General features: G+C 42.8%; 1 protein-coding gene across 1 annotated transcript in view; it reads right to left on the reverse strand.

Moving 5' to 3' along the window:
- LOC120029657 (glutamate receptor ionotropic, NMDA 2C-like) overlaps window positions 1-21,295 on the reverse strand; it is a 121,201-nt gene that overhangs the window by 20,688 nt on the left and 79,218 nt on the right. Inside the window, exons 10-13 of the mRNA XM_038974939.1 lie at window positions 9,733-9,944; window positions 3,731-3,899; window positions 1,336-1,489; window positions 530-655 (exon numbers count right to left, since the gene is read on the reverse strand). Of these exons, the coding sequence (XP_038830867.1) occupies window positions 530-655; window positions 1,336-1,489; window positions 3,731-3,899; window positions 9,733-9,944 (661 nt within the window). The remainder of the gene's footprint in view (window positions 1-529; window positions 656-1,335; window positions 1,490-3,730; window positions 3,900-9,732; window positions 9,945-21,295) is intronic.

The raw sequence follows: 21,295 nt of genomic DNA on the forward strand, positions 1-21,295 counted from the left end.
GAAGCACGGGGATGGCAGCATCATGTTGTGGGGGTGATTTGCTGCACGAGGGACTGGTACACTTCACAAAATAGATGGCATCATGAGGGAGGAAAATGATGTGGATATATTGAAGCAACATCTCAAGACATCAGTCAGGAAGTTAAAGCTTGGTCGCAAATGGGTCTTCCAAATGGACAATGACCCAAACATACTTCCAAAGTTGTGGCAAAATGGCTTAAGGACAACAAAGTCAAGGTATTAGATTGGCCATCACAAAGCCCTGACCTCAATCCTCTAGAAAATTTGTGGGCAGAACTGAAAAAGCGTGTGCGAGCAAGGAGGCCTACAAACCTGACTCAGTTACACCAGCTCTGTCAGGAGGAATGGGCCAAAATTCACCCAACTTATTGTGGGAAGCTTGTGGAAGGCTACCCGAAACGTTTGACCCAAGTTAAACAATTTAAAGGCAACTGAGTTTGAACCTGGGTCTCCTGTGTTAGCCCTCTGAGCTAAATCCAGGCTAGCAGACAGGTTTGTCTCAACTCACCTTTAGCACTGACCAAGCTTCGGTTGTACCCGACAGGACTGAAGTACTCAAACACGAATACAGTCACAGCGACCACGGTCAGGCACATTACAAACATCATCACCCACACCGCTGGGCTATAGGGCTCTAGTGGAGAGGAGGAGAGACAAGGAGGGGAGAGAGAGAGCGGGAGGGAGGGCAAAAGAGAGAAGGAGAGAGAGACATCTTTCTTTTCAGGTATTTTGGACTGGCCAATAATGGCTAACAATGTCTTCTGCATAGTATCTAAAGAAGAATTAAAGGTAATCATGGGATTCTTAATCCATTCCTTTGGTTGTCGTGTTAGCTTTTGTACTGCCAGGCTTAAACAAGGTAATTATACACAATTTGAAGACCAGGGAGAGAAGAGGCAGAGATAAAATTATTAATATTACCATGGGAAAATATCCAGCAACTTGTTTTCATTTTGATTTTGTTGTTTCAGGGTTTATGTGGGATTTAGTCATATCTGCGGGATAAAACTTTAATCTAAAGTTTCCTAAAGCAGAAAAAACAGACCACTGAGACAGAACTCAGTAAAGTAGGCCACACACACACGTTTGCGCTCACTGAGCGTTGCCATGGGAGCTAGCGGTCCTGCTGCATCCATGGGGAGAGGCAGCATGGCCGACAATACAGGTAAATTACTCTTAGACACACATCTAGGATTATCTTTTCCTCCCCATATCCTAATGATAGCTATTGAAGTAATTAAACTAAACTGACCTCAGATCAAATTCTATTTACATTATCTAAAGTCAATCAATTAATCAATCCTACTCTCTCACCAAGGAAGGCGGAGGGGGAGACAGTCCCATTGCTACGGGCAACCATGACGCTGATGCCCGTCTCAACGAAGGGCACGGAGAAGTCGATGATCTCAGAACGCTCCTCATTTATGGTGAGAGAACCTATGGCCATGTCTGCTTTCCTATAGAACACCTGGGAGAGGAGAGGGTGAGGAAAAGAGAGTGGCCGGTTGATGCATGTACATCTTTACATTATACAACTGATTTCCTGTACATAATCCCACTGCTAACGTACAGTGCATTCAGAAAGTTAAGACCCGTTCACTTTTTCACATTTTGTTACGTTACAGCCTTATTCTAAAATGTATTAAATAAAAAATGTCCTCATCTATCTACACACAATACCCCATAATGACAAAGTGAAAACTGGTTTATAGAAATGTTGGCTAATTTATAAAAATAAAATAAAACAGAAATACCTTATTTACATAAGTATTCAGACCCTTTGCTATGAGACTCGAAATTGAGCTCAGGTGCATCCTGTTCCCATTTATCCTCCATGAGATGATTCTACAACTTGATTGGAGTCCACCTTTGGTAAATTCAATTGATTGGACATGATTTGGAAAGGCACACACTTGACTATATAAGGTCCCACAGTGGACAGTCAGAGGAAAAACCAAACCATAAGGTCGAAGGAATTGTCAGCAGAGCTCTGAGACAGGATTGTATCTAGGCACAGATCTGGGGAAGGGTACCAAAACATTTCTGCAGCATTGAAGGTCCCCTAGAAAACGGTGGCCTCCATGATTCTTAAATGGAATTAGTTTGGAACCACCAAGACTCTTCCTAGAGCTGGCCGCCCGGCCAAACTGAGCAATCGGGGAAGAAGGGCCTTGGTCGGGGAGGTGGCCAAGAACCTGATGGTGACTCTGACAGAGCTCCAGAGTTCCTCTGTGGAGATGGGAGAACCTTCCAGAGGGACAACCATCTCTGCAGCACTCTACCAATCAGGCCTTTATGGTAGAGTGGCCAGACAGAAGCCACTCCTCAGTAAAAGGCACATAACAGCCCGCTTGGAGTTTGCCAAAAGGCACCTACTGTAAAGGACTCTCAGACAATGAGAAACAAGATTCTCTGGTCTGATGAAACCAAGATTGAACTCTTTTCCTGATTGCCAAGCGTCACCTCTGGAGGAAACCTGGTACTATCCCTACAGTGAAGCGTGGTGGTGGCAGCATCATGCTGTGGGGATGTTTTTCAGTGGCAGGGACTGGGAGACTAGTTAGGATCGAGGGAAAGATGATTGGAGCAATGTACAAAGAGTTCCTTGATGAAAACCTGCCCCAGAGCGCTCAGGACCTCAAACTGGGGCGAAGGTTCACCTTCCAATGGGACAACAACCCTAAGCACACAGCCAACAGAACGCAGGACTGGCTTGGGGACAAGTCTCTGAATTTCCTTAAGTGGCCCAGCCAGACCCCGGACTTGAACCAAGATTGAACATCTCTGCAGAGACCTGAAAATAGCTGTGCAGTGATGCTCCCCATCCAACCTAACAGAGCTTGAGAGGATCTGCAGAGAAACTAATTATGGGGTAATGTGTGTAGATTGAGGGGGAAAAACGATTGAATCCATTTCAGAAGAAGGCTGTAATGTAACAAAATGTGGAAAAAGTCAAGGGGTCTGAATAGTTTCCGAATGCGCTGTATATAAGTATTGCACAATATGGTATTTTTCTCTAGAATTACCTCAAAATATATCAAACACATACAAAGTATTGAGCCTCTGGGCAGAGGAATGCAGGCAGTGATGTTCTCATGAGGAACACCTGTTTAGGCGTACGCCTTAGGGTGCAACTGTGTTTGATGTGTGTGTTTTGCATCTTCAGCACCATATGTGCATGTCCTCATACACCATTGCCTAGTTAAAATGCACCATCAAAGAGATAGGCAGCGCTACTGTACACCTACCCAGGTTACCACTGCCACTGACCACTGCCTCTTGTTCTCTCCTGCTCCCAAGGAACACACAGCACATAGTTAGGAGTAGGAGCACTGTAGCTATTTATGGAGAAGCTAGTTCATATTCCAATTGTTATCGTTCTGGGATTTGAAACAGCAGCATTCCAGCTACTGGTACACCTCTCGAGCCTCTATGCTACCCACCACCTCTGCCCTAGCACAGACATCTCCTGTAATGTTCTGCACTCCTGGTCCTGGAAAACTACTGGGTGTGCAGGCTTTTGTCCCAGGCCAGCACTAACACGCTTGATTACACTAATCAACGGATCATGAAAGCCTTGATAAGTGTAATCAAGTGTGTTATCAGAATGCAAGTGGAGCTTTTACCCCATTGCTTACACCTATGGATTACTCTCAGATCCCCATGGACTAGGGTTTGATATGGGGTTTGGCATTAGTGTTCCTCTCACCTCTCCGATCATGCCGTTCCAGATACCACTGATCATCTTTCCATGTTTCCCGTTAGTGACCAGGTAGAGGTCGTAGGAGAACTTAATGGTGCGAGACAGCTTCTTCAGAATGTCTATACAGAACCCCTTACAGCACAGCTTGGTGTAGGGCTCCGAGTGGCCCACAATACTGCAGGGAGAGGAGGAACAGAGAGCTTAGTAAATTCTTCAGTGACCTGAGATATTGCAGAGATAGACCCACACACACAGAGAGAGAGAGAGAGAAAGAACGTAGGTGAAGCATGATACGTTTTTGGAGAAAGAAGAACAACTCCTAATTGACCTAATAGGTCCTATTATTGACCTCCTAAACAGCAGTAGCACAGTGAGTCCTGATGGCTGGAGATGTGAGACATATCAGATCAATAAGCTAAACAGCATCATAGCAGAGCAAAGAGCAAACTGTACTCTGTACTAATGACTGGGAATCAAGGACCTGGTCTGCAGACAGGAAAGACAACAGTAAATCGGTATCCCCCAGACACACACACACACAAACATGCAAACAAGCGTGCGCATACACACAAACAGAGACAGAGATGCACGCACGCAGGCAGAGGGGCAGGCAGGCACACACACACACACTTAGTCCAGTCTGAAACCTTGGATGTCTGAGGGCCGGAGACAGACTCTAAACACAGGCCATTAGGGTGTTTGGAGGAACACTGACACACACACACACAGAGCGGTGATGATCCGTCACCTCCAGCCTGCCCTCGACCCCACTGTCTAATGATGTGTAGGTAGAGGGGGAGGACAGAGAGAGAGGGATGAAAGCGAGGGGATGGTTGTTGTTGTTTGACCTAGAGTAAACAGGTCTGTCCCCGTCTCCCTCATCTCACCAGCTGCCTGGGCTAAACGCTGCAGGTTAAGAGCTCTGAGTTAGGGTGTTCTAATATATATATGTGTGTGTGTGTGTGTGTGTGTGTGTGTGTGTGTGTGTGTGTGTGTGTGTGTGTGTGTGTGTGTGTGTGTGTGTGTGTGTGTGTGTGTGTGTGTGTGTGTGTGTGTGTGTGTGTGTGTGTGTGTGTGTGTGTGTGTGTGTGTGGATGCTACACAACTGCTTCCTCTATCTCCCCCAACCCTACACACACACACACACACACACAGACACACCTGAGGATTAGCGATGGCTCTGTTGCTCCAGGGTTCTTCCCTGAAACTACAGCAGTGTGAAACAAAGTGAACAGAGGGAGGAAATCTAAAGCTATAACACAAAAAAAAACTTCCTTTGCTATGAGGAAGGAAGATAGAGAATGGTGGAGAAAGAAATAATGAGGAAGGAAGATTGAGAATATATGTTTCAGTGGGGAGATTGCCAGTGGTGTACCCTTAGGTATGTGATGCTAATACCTATGGCTCGATTGCAACCAACAAGCAGAATGTAACGCACTCCTGCAGGTTAACGTTGGATTTCTTAAAACGCTACAAATGGGAGATGACTAAGCTTGATCGCGACAAGAAATGCACAAGGATAAAACGGCACATCAGTTGATCTCTCGTTGTTACCATGTCAAGTGATTATAATACCAGATAGCTGGTCTAGATTCTCTACTACCGCCCCGAATGAAATATCAACCTATCAGAAGCATCAGAAATCAAGGCTGATGGATGTAAAAAAAAAAAAAGAAGAGAGACTTATTTGAGTATAAGAATATAGAAGCAGTAGCCCTCATTTCATTCAAAAGCTTCACCTTAAATGGCAAAATAAAATAATAATTGCCTTTCAATATATAACATAAATGATTACATTTTCATTTGATAAAAAAATATTGATTATTTAACTCAATCATGATTTACCTGATATGGTTGCAAATTTCTAATATGGACTGTCCAAGGATATTTTACCCTCAATCTTGATAAGATATGACCATATCAGACAATTTTCTTTTAAAGACAGTTGCATTAAATGGAGAGCATAAATTGGAAACAAACAAAAGAATTGAGAGTAGGCTACACCTTTAACATAATTTTTCCATTCATACAACGTGTCGGGAAAATTGCCACAGTAGATTTGTCGTGGTAGAAAAGGAAATACTTTGTATCAGTCGTCAAATAGACACATCACTCTTAGTCTGCTCAACTAGCAAGATTAAAATGTTTCCCGTGATAATACCCACCAGAGAACAAAATAGTCTTGAGAAATGTTGGTTGCAATCAGGACTAAAAGATAACCCCGAAATCCGCATTATGCAGATGTTTAACGGTGGTGGACGATGGTTGTTGTGCTGGTGGTTTTAGCTCGTATCGATAGTTCAACGAGAGCTGGTAATAATCTAGTGGCCATCAGTTGTTGCAATTGTCCCAACGCTTCTACATAACTCAACTGAGGTCTGAAGTGCTGCATTTGAATATTTTGCCATTGCAATACAACTCTCGTGCACTCTGGGCGTCCCCAAACCAGAACTGCTCGCAGGTACACGGCGACTACATTACAATCAGATACCCACACGTAGACAAGTTAGGATTCTACCCAGACGAAGCATCATACAGCATGTCGGACAAAGCATCATCCAGCATGTAGAATCACACACCAATAGCATCACTCTTGCGGCTAGCCCACAGTCAGTTAGAAGAGAGAGTGCTTTTGACTGTGCCTTAAAGAAGGGTTAGCTGACAACTTCACGAAAACGGTGCACATGCTTCAATGGGGCAGAAGTCTGTGTGTTGTGATTCGGGATGGCCAGATAGCAACAATGACAAGAGGCTGCCATGTGGGGAATCGTAGGTGGCTCGTTTCAGATAGTTTCATCTTGTTCTTGATACCATGTCTTGACTTGAAGTGTTTTTACTGATGTCACATCTATGCTAATATGGCTCAAATTTGCTAGCAACTACAGTATAATGATGTATTTGACACAAGTGCTCATTGTGCAAATGTATTTGTTTTCAAACATTTGAGACTAAATGTAGTTTACATGTCAACAATCTAAGCCAACTCTGTCTGTTTTGCCCCATAGTTGAGCATGCATCGGTTTTGTTGCCGAACAAACCAACCTGTTTACACTACTCTCACTTATTGGAGTTCAGTTATCTTGCCAATGAGACCAGCCGCTGTCCAAAGAGAGGAGTTTTGGGGCAAAAAAGTATTTAGTCAGCCACCAATTGTGCAAGTTCTCCCACTTAAAAAGATGAGAGAGGCCTGTAATTTTCATCATAGGTACACTTCAACTATGACAGACAAAATGAGAAAAAAAAATCCAGAAAATCAGATTTTTTATGAATTTGCAAATTATGGTGGAAAATAAGTATTTGGTCAATAACAAAAGTTTATCTCAATACTTTGTTATATACCCTTTGTTGGCAATGACAGAGGTCAAACGTTTTCTGTAAGTCTTCACAAGGTTTTCACACACTGTTGCTGGTATTTTGGCCCATTCCTCCATGCAGATCTCCTCTAGAGCAGTGATGTTTTGGGGCTGTTGCTGGGCAATACGGACTTTCAACTTCCTCCAAAGATTTTCTATGGGGTTGAGATCTGGAGACTGGCTAGGCCACTCCAGGACCTTGAAATGCTTCTTACGAAGCCACTCCTTCGTTGCCCGGGCGGTGTGTTTGGGATCATTGTCATGCTGAAAGACCCAGCCACATTTCATCCTCAATGCCCTTGCTGATGGAAGGAGGTTTTCACTCAAAATCTCACAATACATGGCCCCATTCATTCTTTCCTTTACACGGATCAGTCGTCCTGGTCCCTTTGCAGAAAAACAGCCCCAAAGCATGATGTTTCCACCCCCATGCTTCACAGTAGGTATGGTGTTCTTTGGATGCAACTCAGCATTCTTTGTCCTCAAAACACGACGAGTTGAGTTTTTACCAAAAAGTTATATTTTGGTTTCATCTGACCATATGACATTCTCCCAATCTTCTTCTGGATCATCCAAATGCTCTCTAGCAAACTTCAGACGGGCCTGGACATGTACTGGCTTAAGCAGGGGGACACGTCTGGCACTGCAGGATTTTTTTTTCTCAATTTCTAATTTTGTCTGTCATAGTTGAAATGTACCTATGATGAAAATTGCAGGCCTCTCTCATCTTTTTAAGTGGGAGAACTTGCACAATTGGTGGCTGAATAAATACTTTTTTGCCCCACTGTATTTCTCAATTGTTGCTGTTTGTTAAATGTTTTGTTTATTATTTTCCTATATATTATTATTGTTGCTCAAACACATTGTTAATTTATGTAATACTTCATATACATTGCTTTGGCGACAGTGACAGCCACCCATTCATGCCAATAAAGTGTTAAACCAGGTGAAAGAGAAAGAGAGAGAGGGTTGTGTGATTTCTATCCTACAGTACCATGATATATATGCCAGCGTTGGCAGATAAATCTTCTTTACAGCCAATCAATGTGCCATCGCGCTCAACTACTCTCCCCACACATCTCTCCACTATTAATATACTAGGTCTATAATTGATGTGCTGACTCGTGTGAATGTCTAAGGGATGTACAGCATGTATGTAACAAGTGTGTAAATGGTTGGCCCCTGGTGTGTCATTGTTGTGTTATGGGTTGGCTCCTATTAGTAATCCGTTTCACTCCAGGTGTGTTCATGCACATGGTTTGATACAGCTTGAAGGATCACACAGCTCCTATGTGCTCTGACAACAGCCCAACATAGTGTATAATGTGTGATTTAAATGTATAAAAGTATTCTGGTCTCAAAAACTAGCTTCCAGTATGTGTTTACCAGACACACCTTTACCAAATACATTTAAACTCAGTTTTTCACAATTCCTGACATTTAATCCAAATAAAAATGATCTGTCGCAGGTCAGTTAGGATCACCACTTTATATTTAGAATGTGAAATGTCAGAATAATAGTAGAGAGAGTGATACATTTCAGCTTATTTCTTTCATCACATTCCCAGTGGGTCAGTTGTAAGTTGGGTGAATTTTGGCCCATTCCTCCTGACAGAGCTGGTGTAACTGAGTCAGGTTTGTATGCCTCCTTGCTCGCACATGCTTTTTCATTTCTGCCCACAACTTTTCTATAGGATTGAGGTCAGGACTTTGTGATGGCCACTCCAATACCTTGACTTTGTTGTCCTTAAGCCATTTTGCCACAACTTTGGAAGTATGCTTGGGGTCATTGTCCATTTGGAAGATCCATTTGTGACCAAACTTAACTTCCTGACTGATGTCTTGAGATGTTGCTTCAATATATCCAAATAATATTCCTCCCTCATGATGACATCTATTTTGTGAAGTGCATCAGTCCCTCGTACAGCAAAGCACCCCCATAACATGATGCTACCACCCCCGCGCTTCACGGTTGGGATGGTGTTCTTCGGCTTGCAAGCATCCCTCTTTTTCCTCCAAACATAACGATGGTCGTTATGGCCAAACAGTTCTATTTTTGTTTCATCAGACCAGAAGACATTTCTCCAAAAAGTACGATCTTTGTCCACATGTGCAGTTGCAAACCGTAGTCTGGCTTTTTTATGGCGGCTTTGGAGCAGTGGCTTCTTCCTTGCTGAGCAGCCTTTCAGGTTATTCGATATAGGACTCATTTTACTGTGGATATAGATACTTTTGTATCTGTTTATGCCAGCCTCCACAGGTACACCTCCAATTGACTCAAATTATGTCAATTAGCCTATCAGAAGCTTCTAAAGCCATGACATCATTTTCTGGAATTTTCCAAGCTGTTTAAAGGCACAGTCAACTTAGTGTATGTAAACTTCTGACCCACTGGAATTGTGATACAGTGAATTATAAGTGAAATAATCTGTCTGTAAACAATTGTTGGAAAAATGACTTGTGTCATGCACAAAGTAGATGTCCTAACCGACTTGTCAAAACTATAGTTTGTTAACAAGAAATTTGTGGAGTGGCTGAAAAACGAGTTTTAATGACTCCAACCTAAGTGTATGTAAACTTCCGTCTTCAGCTGTATGTGCAGGCATCTGTATACATTTGCAATTTGCATGTTGTTGTTGGTGCGTGCGTGCGTACCTCTCGGTGCGGTTGGACTGGCGTCGGCAAGGCACGGTGTTGCGTACGCAGGTGCCCGTGTCGGGGTCCACATTTTCTACGATGACGAAGGGCCTCTCCTCCAGAGTGGCTACCGTCAGGTGGCGGTCATCTGATACTGTCTCCAGAAAACTGCCATAGCGAGGCCACACCGGGTAACGCACCTGGAGGATACCCCGCTCTAATGTACCCACCTGCGGGGGGGGGGGGGGGCAGGAGGAGAGAGAGAGTGGGAGAGGGAGGGAGGGAGGGAGGAAGAAAGAGAGAGAGAGAGAGAGAGAGAGAGAGAGAGAGAGAGAGAGAGAAAGAGTACATGAAAGTGGATTAAACACACTCAGGGCTGTAGATCTGAGAGAGGCTGATCCAGGTAATCCAATGGATTGTGACCCTAAGCAGAGCCCCAGAGGACCCAGTGATCCCTGTTAAGAACCTGTCCTCGCTTAACCCTACTGGGGCTCCATTTATCACCCAGGCTTCTTTCCCTGGAGCTTCCAACTCCATCTCTCCAGTCATAAATCGTAGTGTCTCTTCTTTTATATGCAAATTACATTGTACTGATCTCTGAAAGTGAAGATAAGCTTCAATAAATGTTATATATTGTTTTTAACTGGTGTGGACAATGGAATCTGAATATCAATGTGAACAAAACTAAGGTAGTACACTATTGGAATTCAGCTGTGACCAGAACACTGCTGTGGTCCAGACCACAATAGATATGATCAGTGAGTACAAGTATATGGGATTGATTATCAAAGACTTTGTGGATCACAATGTGTCTGTTAAGTACATATCTAACTATGCGAATTGTGCCCTTGGTGCCATCATTGCAACGTACAAATCCATGGGTGGCTACCATTAAAATGTTTGATTCATTGGTGCTACATACCGTATTTGTACTTATGCTACAGGAGTATGGGGGCACAGAAATTATAATTGACTTGTGTAAATGCTGATTTTACCTTGGTGTGGATAAATACACGACAAATCCTGCTATTCAAGGGGCTGTATGGGTTGGAAAATATGGCATCGTCAGTTGCTATGTATTTTTTTTTAAATGGCAGTGATTTTGCATCATGCATCAGCCAAAATGTAAATTGTAACGGTCTTGATGAAAATAATAAACTATGTGACATGTTAACAGATAACAATAATGTGCAGTGCCTCTACTTTTTCCACATTGTGTTACAGCCTGAATTTAAAATGAAGTGAATTGAGATTTTGTGTCACACACAATGCTCCATAATGTCAATGTGGAATTATGTTTTACAAGTTCATTCAAAATGAAAAGCTAAAATGTATTGAGTCAATAAGTATTCAACCCCTTTGTTATGGCAAGCCTAAATAAGTTCAGGAGTATATATTTGCCGATCAAGTCACATAAGTTGCATAGAATCACTCTGTGTGCAATAATAGTGTTTAACATAATGTTGTTATGACTACCTCATCTTTGTACCCCACACATACAATGGTCCCTCAGTTGAGCAGTGCATTTCAAACACAGATTCAATCACAAACTCCAGGGAGAAAAAAAAGCAGACATTGAATATCCCTTTGAGCATGGGGAAAATATTGGTTACACTTTGGATGGTGTATCAATATACCCAGTCGCTACAAAGATGCAGGCTTCTTTCCTAACTCAGTTGCCGGAGAGGAAGGAAACCGCTCAGGGATTTCACCATGAGGCCAATGGTGACTTTAAAACAATGACAGGGTTTAATGGCTGTGATGGGAGAAAACTGAGGATGGATCAACGACATAGTAGTTACTCCACAATACTAACCTAAACAATGGAGTGAATTAAAGGAAGCCTGTACAAAATAGAAACAAAACATGCAAAAACAATGTGGCAAAGAAATGATCTTTATGTCCTGAAAAGAAACGTTATGTTTGGGGTAAATACAACACATCGCAGAGTACCACTCTTCATATTTTCAAACATGGTGGTGGCTGCTTCATGTTATGGGTATGCTTGTCATTGGCAAGGACTAGGGAGGTTTTAGGGTAAAAAGAAACGGAATAGAGCTTAACACAGGCAAACTGCTTTCCACCAGACACTGGGAGACAAATTCACTTTATAAAAATAAAAATAGGCAAGTCAGTTAAGAACATATGCTTCTTTACAATGACAGCCTACCAAAAGGCAAAAGGCCTCCTGCAGGGCAGGTAGCAACACATCATGGTAGCAGCACAAAACACGGTACAAACATTATTGGGCACAGTCAACAGCACAAAGGTCAAGAAGGTCGAGACAACAATACATCACACAAAGCAGCCACAACTGTCAGTAAGAGTGTCCATGATTGAGTCTTCGAATGAAGCGATTGAGATAAAACTGTCCAGTTTGAGTGTTTGTTGCAGCTCGTTCCAGTTGATAGCTGCAGCGAACTGAAAATAGGAGCAACCCAGGGATGTGTGTGCTCTGGGGACCTTTAACAGAATGTGACTGGCAGAACGGGTGTTGTATGTGGAGGATGAAGGCTGCAGTATATACCTCAGATAGGAAGGGAGTGAGGCCTAAGAGGGTTTTATAAATAAGCATCAACCAGTGGGTCTTACGACAGGTATACAAAGATAACCAGTTTACAGAGGAGTATAGAGTGCAGTGATGTGTCCTATAAGGAGCATTGGTGGTAAATCTGATGGCCGAATGGTAAAGAACATCTAGCCGCTCGAGAGCACCCTTACCTGCCAATCTATAAATTATGTTGCCGTAATCTAGCATGGGTACGATGGTCATCTGAATCAGGGTTAGTTTGGCAGCTGGGGTGAAAAAGGAGCGATTATGATAGAGGAAACCAAGTCTAGATTTAACTTTAGCCTGCAGCTTTGATATGTGCTGAGAGAAGGACAGTGCACAGTCTAGCCATACTCCCAATTACTTGTATGAGGCCTCAAGCTCTGAACCCTCAGAGGTAGTAATAACACCTGTGGGAAGAGGGTCATTCTTCTTACCAAACCACATGACCTTTGTTTTGGAGGTGTTCAGAACAAGGTTAAGGGTAGAGAAAGCTTGTTGGACATTAAGAAAGCTTTTTTGTAGAGCATTTAACACAAAATCTGGGGAGGGGCCTTGGGGTACTCCCTTGGTGACAGGCAGTGGCTGAGACAACAGATTTTCTGACTTTATACACTGCACTCTTTGAGAGAGGTAGTTAGCAAACCAGGCCAAAGACCCCTCGGAGACACCAATACTCCTTAGCCGGCCCACAATAATGGAATGGTCTACCATATCAAAAGCTTTTGCCAAGTCAATAAAAATAGCAGCACAATATTGCTTAGAATCAAGGGCAATGGTGACATCATTGAGGACCTTTAAGGTTGCAGTGACACATCCATAACCTGAGAGGAAACCAGATTGCAGACCCAAGAGTATGCTATAGACATCAAGAAAGCCAGTCAGTTCATTATTGACAAGTTTTTCCAACACTTTGGATAAACAGGGCATAATAGAAATTGGCCTATAACAGTTAGGATCTGCTTGATCTCTCCCTTTATATAAAGGCTGAACTGTGGCTGCCTTCCAAGCAATGGGAACCTCCCTAGAAAGGAGAGACAGGTTAAAAAGGTTGGAGATAGGCTTGGTGATTATAGGGGCGGCAACCTTAAAGAAGAAAGGGTCTAAACCATCTGACCCAGATGTTTTTTGGGGGTCAAGTTTAAGGAGCTCCTTTAGCACCTCGGACTCAGTGACTGCCTGCAGGGAGAAACTTTGTAGCTGGCAGGGGAAAAAGAAGGAGAAGCATCAGGGATAGTCACATTAGAAGGGGTGGGAGATGAGCGAATGCTGGATGGGCAAGGAGGCATGGCTGAGTCAAATAGGAATCCTGACTTAATTAATAAATCTTGTTAGGGATAGGGCCTAGTTTCCTGAATTTCTGGCTAACTGACGTGCCCAAAGTAAACTGCCTGTTACTCAGGCCCAGAAGCCAGGATATGCATATAATTGGTAGCATTGGATAGAACACAGGTTGAGGTTTCTAAAACTGTTACAATAATGTCTGAGACTAGAACATAATTGATATGGCAGGCAAAAAATCAGAAGAAAAACCAACCAGAGATTTTTTATTTTTTAGGTCCCAGGCTCCTACAATGGAAAGCTATGGGTCCTATGTAATTCCGTCTCGCAGATTGCAAATGCTATGGCTTCCACTAGATGTCAACCATCTTTATACAAGGTTTCAGGCTTGTTTTTTGAAAAACAAGCAACAATTTGGAGTTTTGGTGAGGAGAGCACCGGAACGTTATCAGTCATTCGGCGCGCGAGGGATAGGGCACGCTTACTAATTTTGCTTTCCTATTGAACATACTTCTTTCCGTATGAAATATTATAGTTTATTTACATTTTAAAGTACCTGAGGATTAAATAGGGGTGATTAAAGAGCTCAGCCACGTGCTTCTTGTCAGTAACAAACACATCGTCAACATTAAGGGACATGGGCAGCTGTGAATAGGAGGGTTTATTCTCCAGGTCTTTAACCGTTTTCCAGAACTTCTTGGGCTTAGACCCTCAGAGAGAGAACTGCTCCATAAAGTAACTAACTTTGGCCTTCCGGATAGCCTGAGTACACTTATTTCTCATTTGCCTGAACGATAGCCAGTCAGCCTGAGCCTTTTGCCGAGCAATTCGCCAAACGCAATTCTTGAAGTGGAGTAACTCTGCAAGATCATGGTCGCACCAGGGGCTGAACCTGTTTTCAAATTCTCATTTTCTTTATGGGGGCGTGTTTGTTAACAATACCACTGAGAATATAAAAAAAGAAGGTCCAAGCGTCTTCAAGCTGATTCTATACCATTTTACAGAGGCCAGTTTGTCACGTATACTCCCTCTTCGGCCTCTAGGTCATCAGGCTGCTGATTATCCCGCACAACTGTCACCATTGTCTCGCGCACCTGCGCCTCATGACACTGACCTGGAATCCATCACCTCCTTGATTGTCTTCCCTAGAACTGTCACTCCCCTTGGTTCTTTCCTCAGGTGTTATTGACTCTGTTTTCATGTTGATGCGTTGTTTGTGTTACGTGTTTATTGTTAAATATATTTTTTCAAACATTCACTCCCTAAACTTTCTTCCTGACTCTCAGTGCACTCGTTACACAGTTCATGAAGGAAGGCTTGCTCATTAAAGTTGTTTAGCAAGCGTAGACCGATGCTGATGGAGGACGATAGCACTAAGCAACAGTCAACAAGAGCTATTTGAAAGTTTTGTGCTTAAAACCAGCAAATCAAATTGTTTGGGGACAGACTTGGTGGAGACAACCGAGTACTGAATGTGATCCTTGGTAAAGATTGCCACTCCCCCACCTTTGGAAGATCTGTCTTGCCGAAATAGGTTATAACCAGAAAGGTTAACATCAGTATTCAAACACTCTTCCTTAATCACGTCTCAGTAATGACCAACACATCTGGATAGGAGCTGTGAACCCATACTTTCAATGGATCCATTTCAGGTAATACGTTTCCAGTGTCAACGTACAGAAAACCCAGGCTTTTACAAAATCAGAAATCAGTGAAGCAGATATCAGAGCACAAGTCAGAATTGGGGCTAGCAACAGTAGGTGGGCCAGGGTGTAAATGCACATTTCCAGATATCATCAACTGGAATACAATCAAGGCACGACAGAGTACAGGGAGAGCTCTGCAGTGTTGATTTATGATATCTGAATGTGCAATAGATGGCAACAAGATCATATTACACAGCAATTTCATCAGATAACATGAATACAAAGCCTGCAAGAGGTGGTTAGAATAGGATGGGAGGCCAAAAGTCTGTGTAACCAATAGAGTCCCGAGAGTGGGAACAAACATAGTCTGTCCCATGGTTGGGTGAAGAAAGTTTGTAGTCAACAAAGTATGCAGGGGTCATGAGGCAAATCGCAAAATGCCCAAGAAAGAAATTTAATATATAACGACTTGGGGCTAGCCATTGTAAGTTCAGAGTCACTCGCCCCAACAGTGCGTGTGTGCTGGAGGCGAGCGAAAGCTCGGGAGAGAGGGGTGAGTGTGGTGGAGGTACCTGTACCAGACAGAGGGAGACAGGGCAGGGCAGACGGCAAACAGATCGCCAGGTGGATTCCAAGCAGCAGTGCAGCAGGCAATGGGAGTAGGTGTCACACCCACTTGGGATAAGCTTTTATTTCTAGAGGCAGATTTCTTGTAGAAAATGCCAGTGATGGTCTTTGAACAGCAGGAGGGGGATTCAGAAGACGCTTCAAAGACTCATGGCACTTGTTGGGCCCAAAGACTGTTTACTTCACACTTTAGTGCTAATTTAATTTGTATTTGGTCTGTCCTTGCAAGCCTGGGAGCCTTAACTCAGCATTCAGTCCCCATAAAGTAAAATATATCATTGTAATACACTTTATTATAAAAAAAAGGTTGGAATGGTGTCCTCAGGTCTCTGCTGTTTGTTTGCCAGAGCACCCTCCGTATAGCTTGGAAAAAGAAAACCTTGAAAGCAGTAATCTCTGCTTTAGGTAATTAGGCAATTAGTAATAATTAGGTTATGGGTTTGGAGTTTTGATCTGGAGCGAAGGCCAAGCTGTGGAGGGTGGGTAGCATCCTTCTTACAGTTGAAGTCGGAAGTTTACATACACCTGAGCCAAATACATTTAAACTCATTTTTTTACAATTCCTGACATTTAATCAGAGTAAAAATTCCCTGTTTAAGGTCAGTTAGGATTACCACTTTTTTTTAAGAATGTGAAATGTCAGAATAATAGTAGAGAGAATGATTTATTTCAGCTTTTACTTCTTTCATCACATTCCCAGTAGGTCAGAAGCTAACATACACTCAATTAGTATTTGGTAGCATTGCCTTTAAACTGTTTAACTTGGGTCAAACGTTTCAGGTAGCCTTCCACAAGCTTCCCACAATACGTTGGGTGAATTTTGGCCCATTCCTCCTGACAGAACTGGTGTAACTGAGTCAGATTTGTAGGTCTCCTTGCTCGCACACGCTTTTTCAGTTCTGCCCACAAATGTTCTATAGGATTCAGGTCAGGGCTTTGTGATGGACACTCCAATACCTTGACTTTATTGTCCTTAAGCCATTTTGCCACAACTTTGGAAGTATGCTTGGGGTCATTGTCCATTTGGAAGACCCATTTGCGACCAAACTTTAACTTCCTGACTGATGTCTTGAGATGTTACTTCAATATATCCAATTTTCCATCTATTTTCCACGATGCCATCTATTTTGTGAAGTGCACCAGTCCCACGTGCAGCAAAGCACCCCCACAACATGATGCTGCCACCCCCGTGCTTCACGGTTGGGATGGTGTTCTTCGGCTTGCAAGCCTCCCCCTTTTTCCTCCAAACATAACGATGGTCATTATGGCCAAACAGTTCTATTTTTGTTTCATCAGAGCAGAGGACATTTCTCCAAAAAGTACGATCTTTGTCCCCATATGCAGTTGCAAACTGTAGTCTGGCTTCTTTTATGGCGGTTTTGGAACAGTGGCTTCTTCCTTGCTGAGCGGCCTTTCAGGTTATGTCGATATAGGACTCGTTTTACTGTGGATATAGATACTTTTGTAACTGTTTCCTCCAGCATCTTCACAAGGTCCTTTGCTGTTGTTCTGGGATTGATTTGCACTTTTCGCACCAAAGTACATTAATCTCTAGGAGACATAACGATTCTCCTTCCTGAGCGGTATGACAGCTGCGTGGTCCCATGGTGTTTATACTTGCATACTATTGTTTGTACAGATGAACGTGGTACCTTCAGGCGTTTGGAAATTGCTCCCAAGGATGAACCAGACTTTCAAACAGATTTTTTTCTGAGGTCTTGGCTGAATTCTTTTAATTTTCTCATGATGTCAAGCAAAGAGGCACTGAGTTTGAAGGTAGGCCTTGAAATACATCCACAGGTACACCTCCAATTGACTCAAATTATGTCAATTAGCCTATCAGAAGCTTCTAAAGCCATGACATCATTTTCTGGAATGTCCCAAGCTGTTTAAAGGCACAGTCAACTTAGTGTATGTAATCTTCTGACCCACTGGAATTGTGATACAGTGAATGATAAGTGAAATAATCTGTCTCTAAACAATTGTTGGAAAAATGATTAGTAGATGTCCTAACCGTCTTGCCAAAACTATAGTGTGTTAAAACCTCACTAGGGTATGTGGGACGCTAGCCAAATTCAAAACAACAGAAATCCCATCATTAAAATTCAAACATACAAGTATTTTACACCATTTTAAAGATACACTTGTTGTAAATCCAGCCACAGTGTCCGATTTCAAAAAGGCTTTACGACGAAAGCACACCAAACGATTATGTTAGGTCAGAGCCAAGTCACAGAAAAACACAACCATTTTCCAGCCAAAGAGAGGAGTCACAAAAAGCAGAAAGAGAGATAAAATGAATCACTAACCTTTGATGATCTTCATCAGATGACACTCATAGGACTTCATGTTACACAATACATGTATGTTTTGTTTGGTAAAGTTCATATTTATATCCAAAAATCTCAGTTTACATTGGCGCGTTATGTTCAGTAGTTCCAAAACATCCAGTGATTTTGCAGAGAGCCACATCAATTTACAGAAATACTCATAATAAACATTGCTAAAAGATACAACTGTTATGCATGGAATTTTAGATCCACTTCTCCTTAATGCAACCGCTGTGTCAGATTTTAAAAAAACTTTACGGAAAAAGCACACCATGCCATACAGATATCTGCCATGTTGTGGAGTCAACAGAAGTCAGAAATAGCATAATAAATATTCACTTACCTTTGATGATCTTCATCAGAATGCACTCCCAGGAATCCCAGTTCCACAATAAATGTTTGATTTGTTCAATGAAGACCATCATTTATGTCCAAATACCTCCTTTTTGTTTGCGCGTTTAGTACACATTCCAAACTCAGGAGGCACGGGCAAGACCAGGCGAAAGTTCAGACGAAAAGTCATATTACAGTTCATAGAAACATGTCAAACGATTTATAGAATCAATCTTTAGGATGTTTTTATCATAAATCTTCAATAATGTTCCAACCGGAGAATTTCTTTGTCTGTAGAAATGCAATGGAACGCAAGCTAACTCACGTGAGCGCGCGTGATCAACTCATGCCACTCTGGCAGACCTCTGACTCATTCAGCTTCCATTCCCCCCTCCTTCACAGTAGCAGCATCAAACAAGGTTCTAAAGACTGTTGACATCTAGTGGAAGCCTTAGGAAGTGCAATATGACCCCATAGACATATATTCCATAGGCAATGACTTGAAAAACTACAAACCTCAGATTTCCCACTGCCTGGTTGGATCTTTTCTCAGGTTTTTGCCTGCCATATGAGTTCTGTTATACTCACAGACATCATTCAAACAGTTTTAGAAACTTCAGAGTGTTTTCTATCAAAATCTACTATTTATATGCATATTCTAGCTTTTATGGCTGAGTAGCAGGCAGTTTAATTTGGGCACGCTTTTCATAAAAAATGCTACCCTAGTGAAGTTAACAAGACATTTGTGGAGTGGTTGAAAAACGACTTTTAATGACTACAACCTAAGTGTATGTAACGTCTGACTTCTACTGTATGTACCTGCCGAAAATCCAAGTTTATCTAACTCCAAATCTATCCTTTTGAAAAATGTGAGAGCTCACATCAAGCTGTGTCTCTCTCTCTCTGGAGACCTCATCTGTCACAATAACCTAAAACACAAGAACAAATATACACTGGAGTTGTTAACCAAGACGATTTTGAATGTTCCTGAGTGGCCTAGTTACAGTTTTGACTTACATTGGCTTAAAAATCTATGGCAAGACTTGAAAATGTCAGTCTTGCAATGATCAACAACCAACTTGGGTAATTTTTTTCATAATAATGTGCAAATATTATACAATCGAGGAGTGCAAAGCTCTTAGACTTACCCAGAAAGACTCACAGCTCTAATCAAAGGTAGCAGGTAGCCTAGTGTTTAGCGCTTTGGACTAGTAACCGAAAGGTTGCAAGATCGAATCCCCGAGCTGACAAGCTAAAAATCTGTGGTTCTGCCCCTGAACAAGGCAGTTAACCCACTGTTCCTAGGCCATCATTGAAAATAAGAATTTGTTCTTAACTGACTTGCCTAGTTAAATAAAGGTAAATAATAAATAATAAATCAAATGTTAATTGTCAATTCAGCAGGTGTAGACCTGACTGTGAAATGTTTACTTACAAACCCTTAACCAACAATGCAGTTCAAGAAATAGAGTTAAGAAAATATTCAAAATAAAAACACAATACAATAACGTGGCTATACACAGGGGGTACTGGTACAGGATCAATGTGTGGGGATACAGGTTAGTTGGGGTAATTTGTACATGTAGGTAGGGGTAAAGGGACTATGCATAGATAATAAACAGCAAGTAGCAGCAGTGTACAAACAAAGGGGGGGAAGGTCAATGTAAATAGTCCGGGTGGCCATTTGATTAATTGTTCAGCAGTCTTATGGCTTGCTTAAAAAGGAGCAAGCCATACCTAGACTTTGCGCTCTGGTATCGCTTCCCGTGCAGTAGCAGAGAGAGCAGTCTATGACTTGGGTGACTGGAGTCTTTGACAATATTTTGGGCCTTCCTCTGACACCGCCTAGTATATAGGTCCTGGATGGCAGGAAGCTTGGCCCCAGTGATGTACTGGGCCGTACGTATTATCGTCTGTAGCGCTTTGCGGTCGGATGCCAAACAGTTGCCATATCAGGCGGTGATGCAACTGGTCAGGATGCTCTCGATGGTGCAGCTGTAGAACTTTTTGAGGATCTGGGGACCCACGCCAAATCTTTTCAGTCTCCTGAGGGGGAAAATGTGTTGTCGTGCCCTCTACACAACTTTATTGGTGTGTTTGTACCATGATAGTTTGTTGGTGATGTGGATACCAAGGAGCTTGAAACTCTCGACCCGCTCCACTGCAGCCTCGTTGATGTGAATGGCCCTCCTTTTCCTGTAGTCCATGATCAGCATCATTTGTCTTGCTCACGTTGAGGGATGGGTTGTTGTCCTGGCATCACACTGCCAGGTCTCTGACCTCCTACCTATAGGCTGTCTCGTCGGTGTTCAAGCCTACCACTGTTGTGTCATCGGCCAACTTAATGATGGTGTTGGATGTCGTGCTTGGCCACGCAGTCGTGGGTGAACAGGGAGTACAGGGGGGGACTAAGCACGCACCCCTGAGGGGCCCCCGCATTGAGGATCGGTGTGGAAGATGTGTTGTTACCTACCCTTACCACCTGGGGGCGGCCCGTCAGGAAGTCCAGGATCCAGTTGCAGAGGGAGGTGTTTAGTCCCAGGGTCCTTAGCTTAGTGATAGCTTTGTGTGCACTATAGTGTAGAACGCTGAGCTGTAGTCAATGAACAGCATTCTCACATAGGTGTTCCTTTTGTCCAGGTGGGAAAGGGCAGTTTGGAGTGTGATTGAGATTGCGTCACCAGTGGATCTGTTGGGGCGGTATGCGAACTGGAGTGGGTCTAGGGTTTCCGGTTGATGGTGTTAATGTGAGCCATGACCAGCCTTTCAAAGCACTTCATGGCTACTGACGTGAGTGCCACAGGCAATAGTAA

The sequence above is a fragment of the Salvelinus namaycush genome, chromosome 35 (assembly GCF_016432855.1).
Source record: "Salvelinus namaycush isolate Seneca chromosome 35, SaNama_1.0, whole genome shotgun sequence".
Classification (NCBI taxonomy): domain Eukaryota; kingdom Metazoa; phylum Chordata; class Actinopteri; order Salmoniformes; family Salmonidae; genus Salvelinus; species Salvelinus namaycush.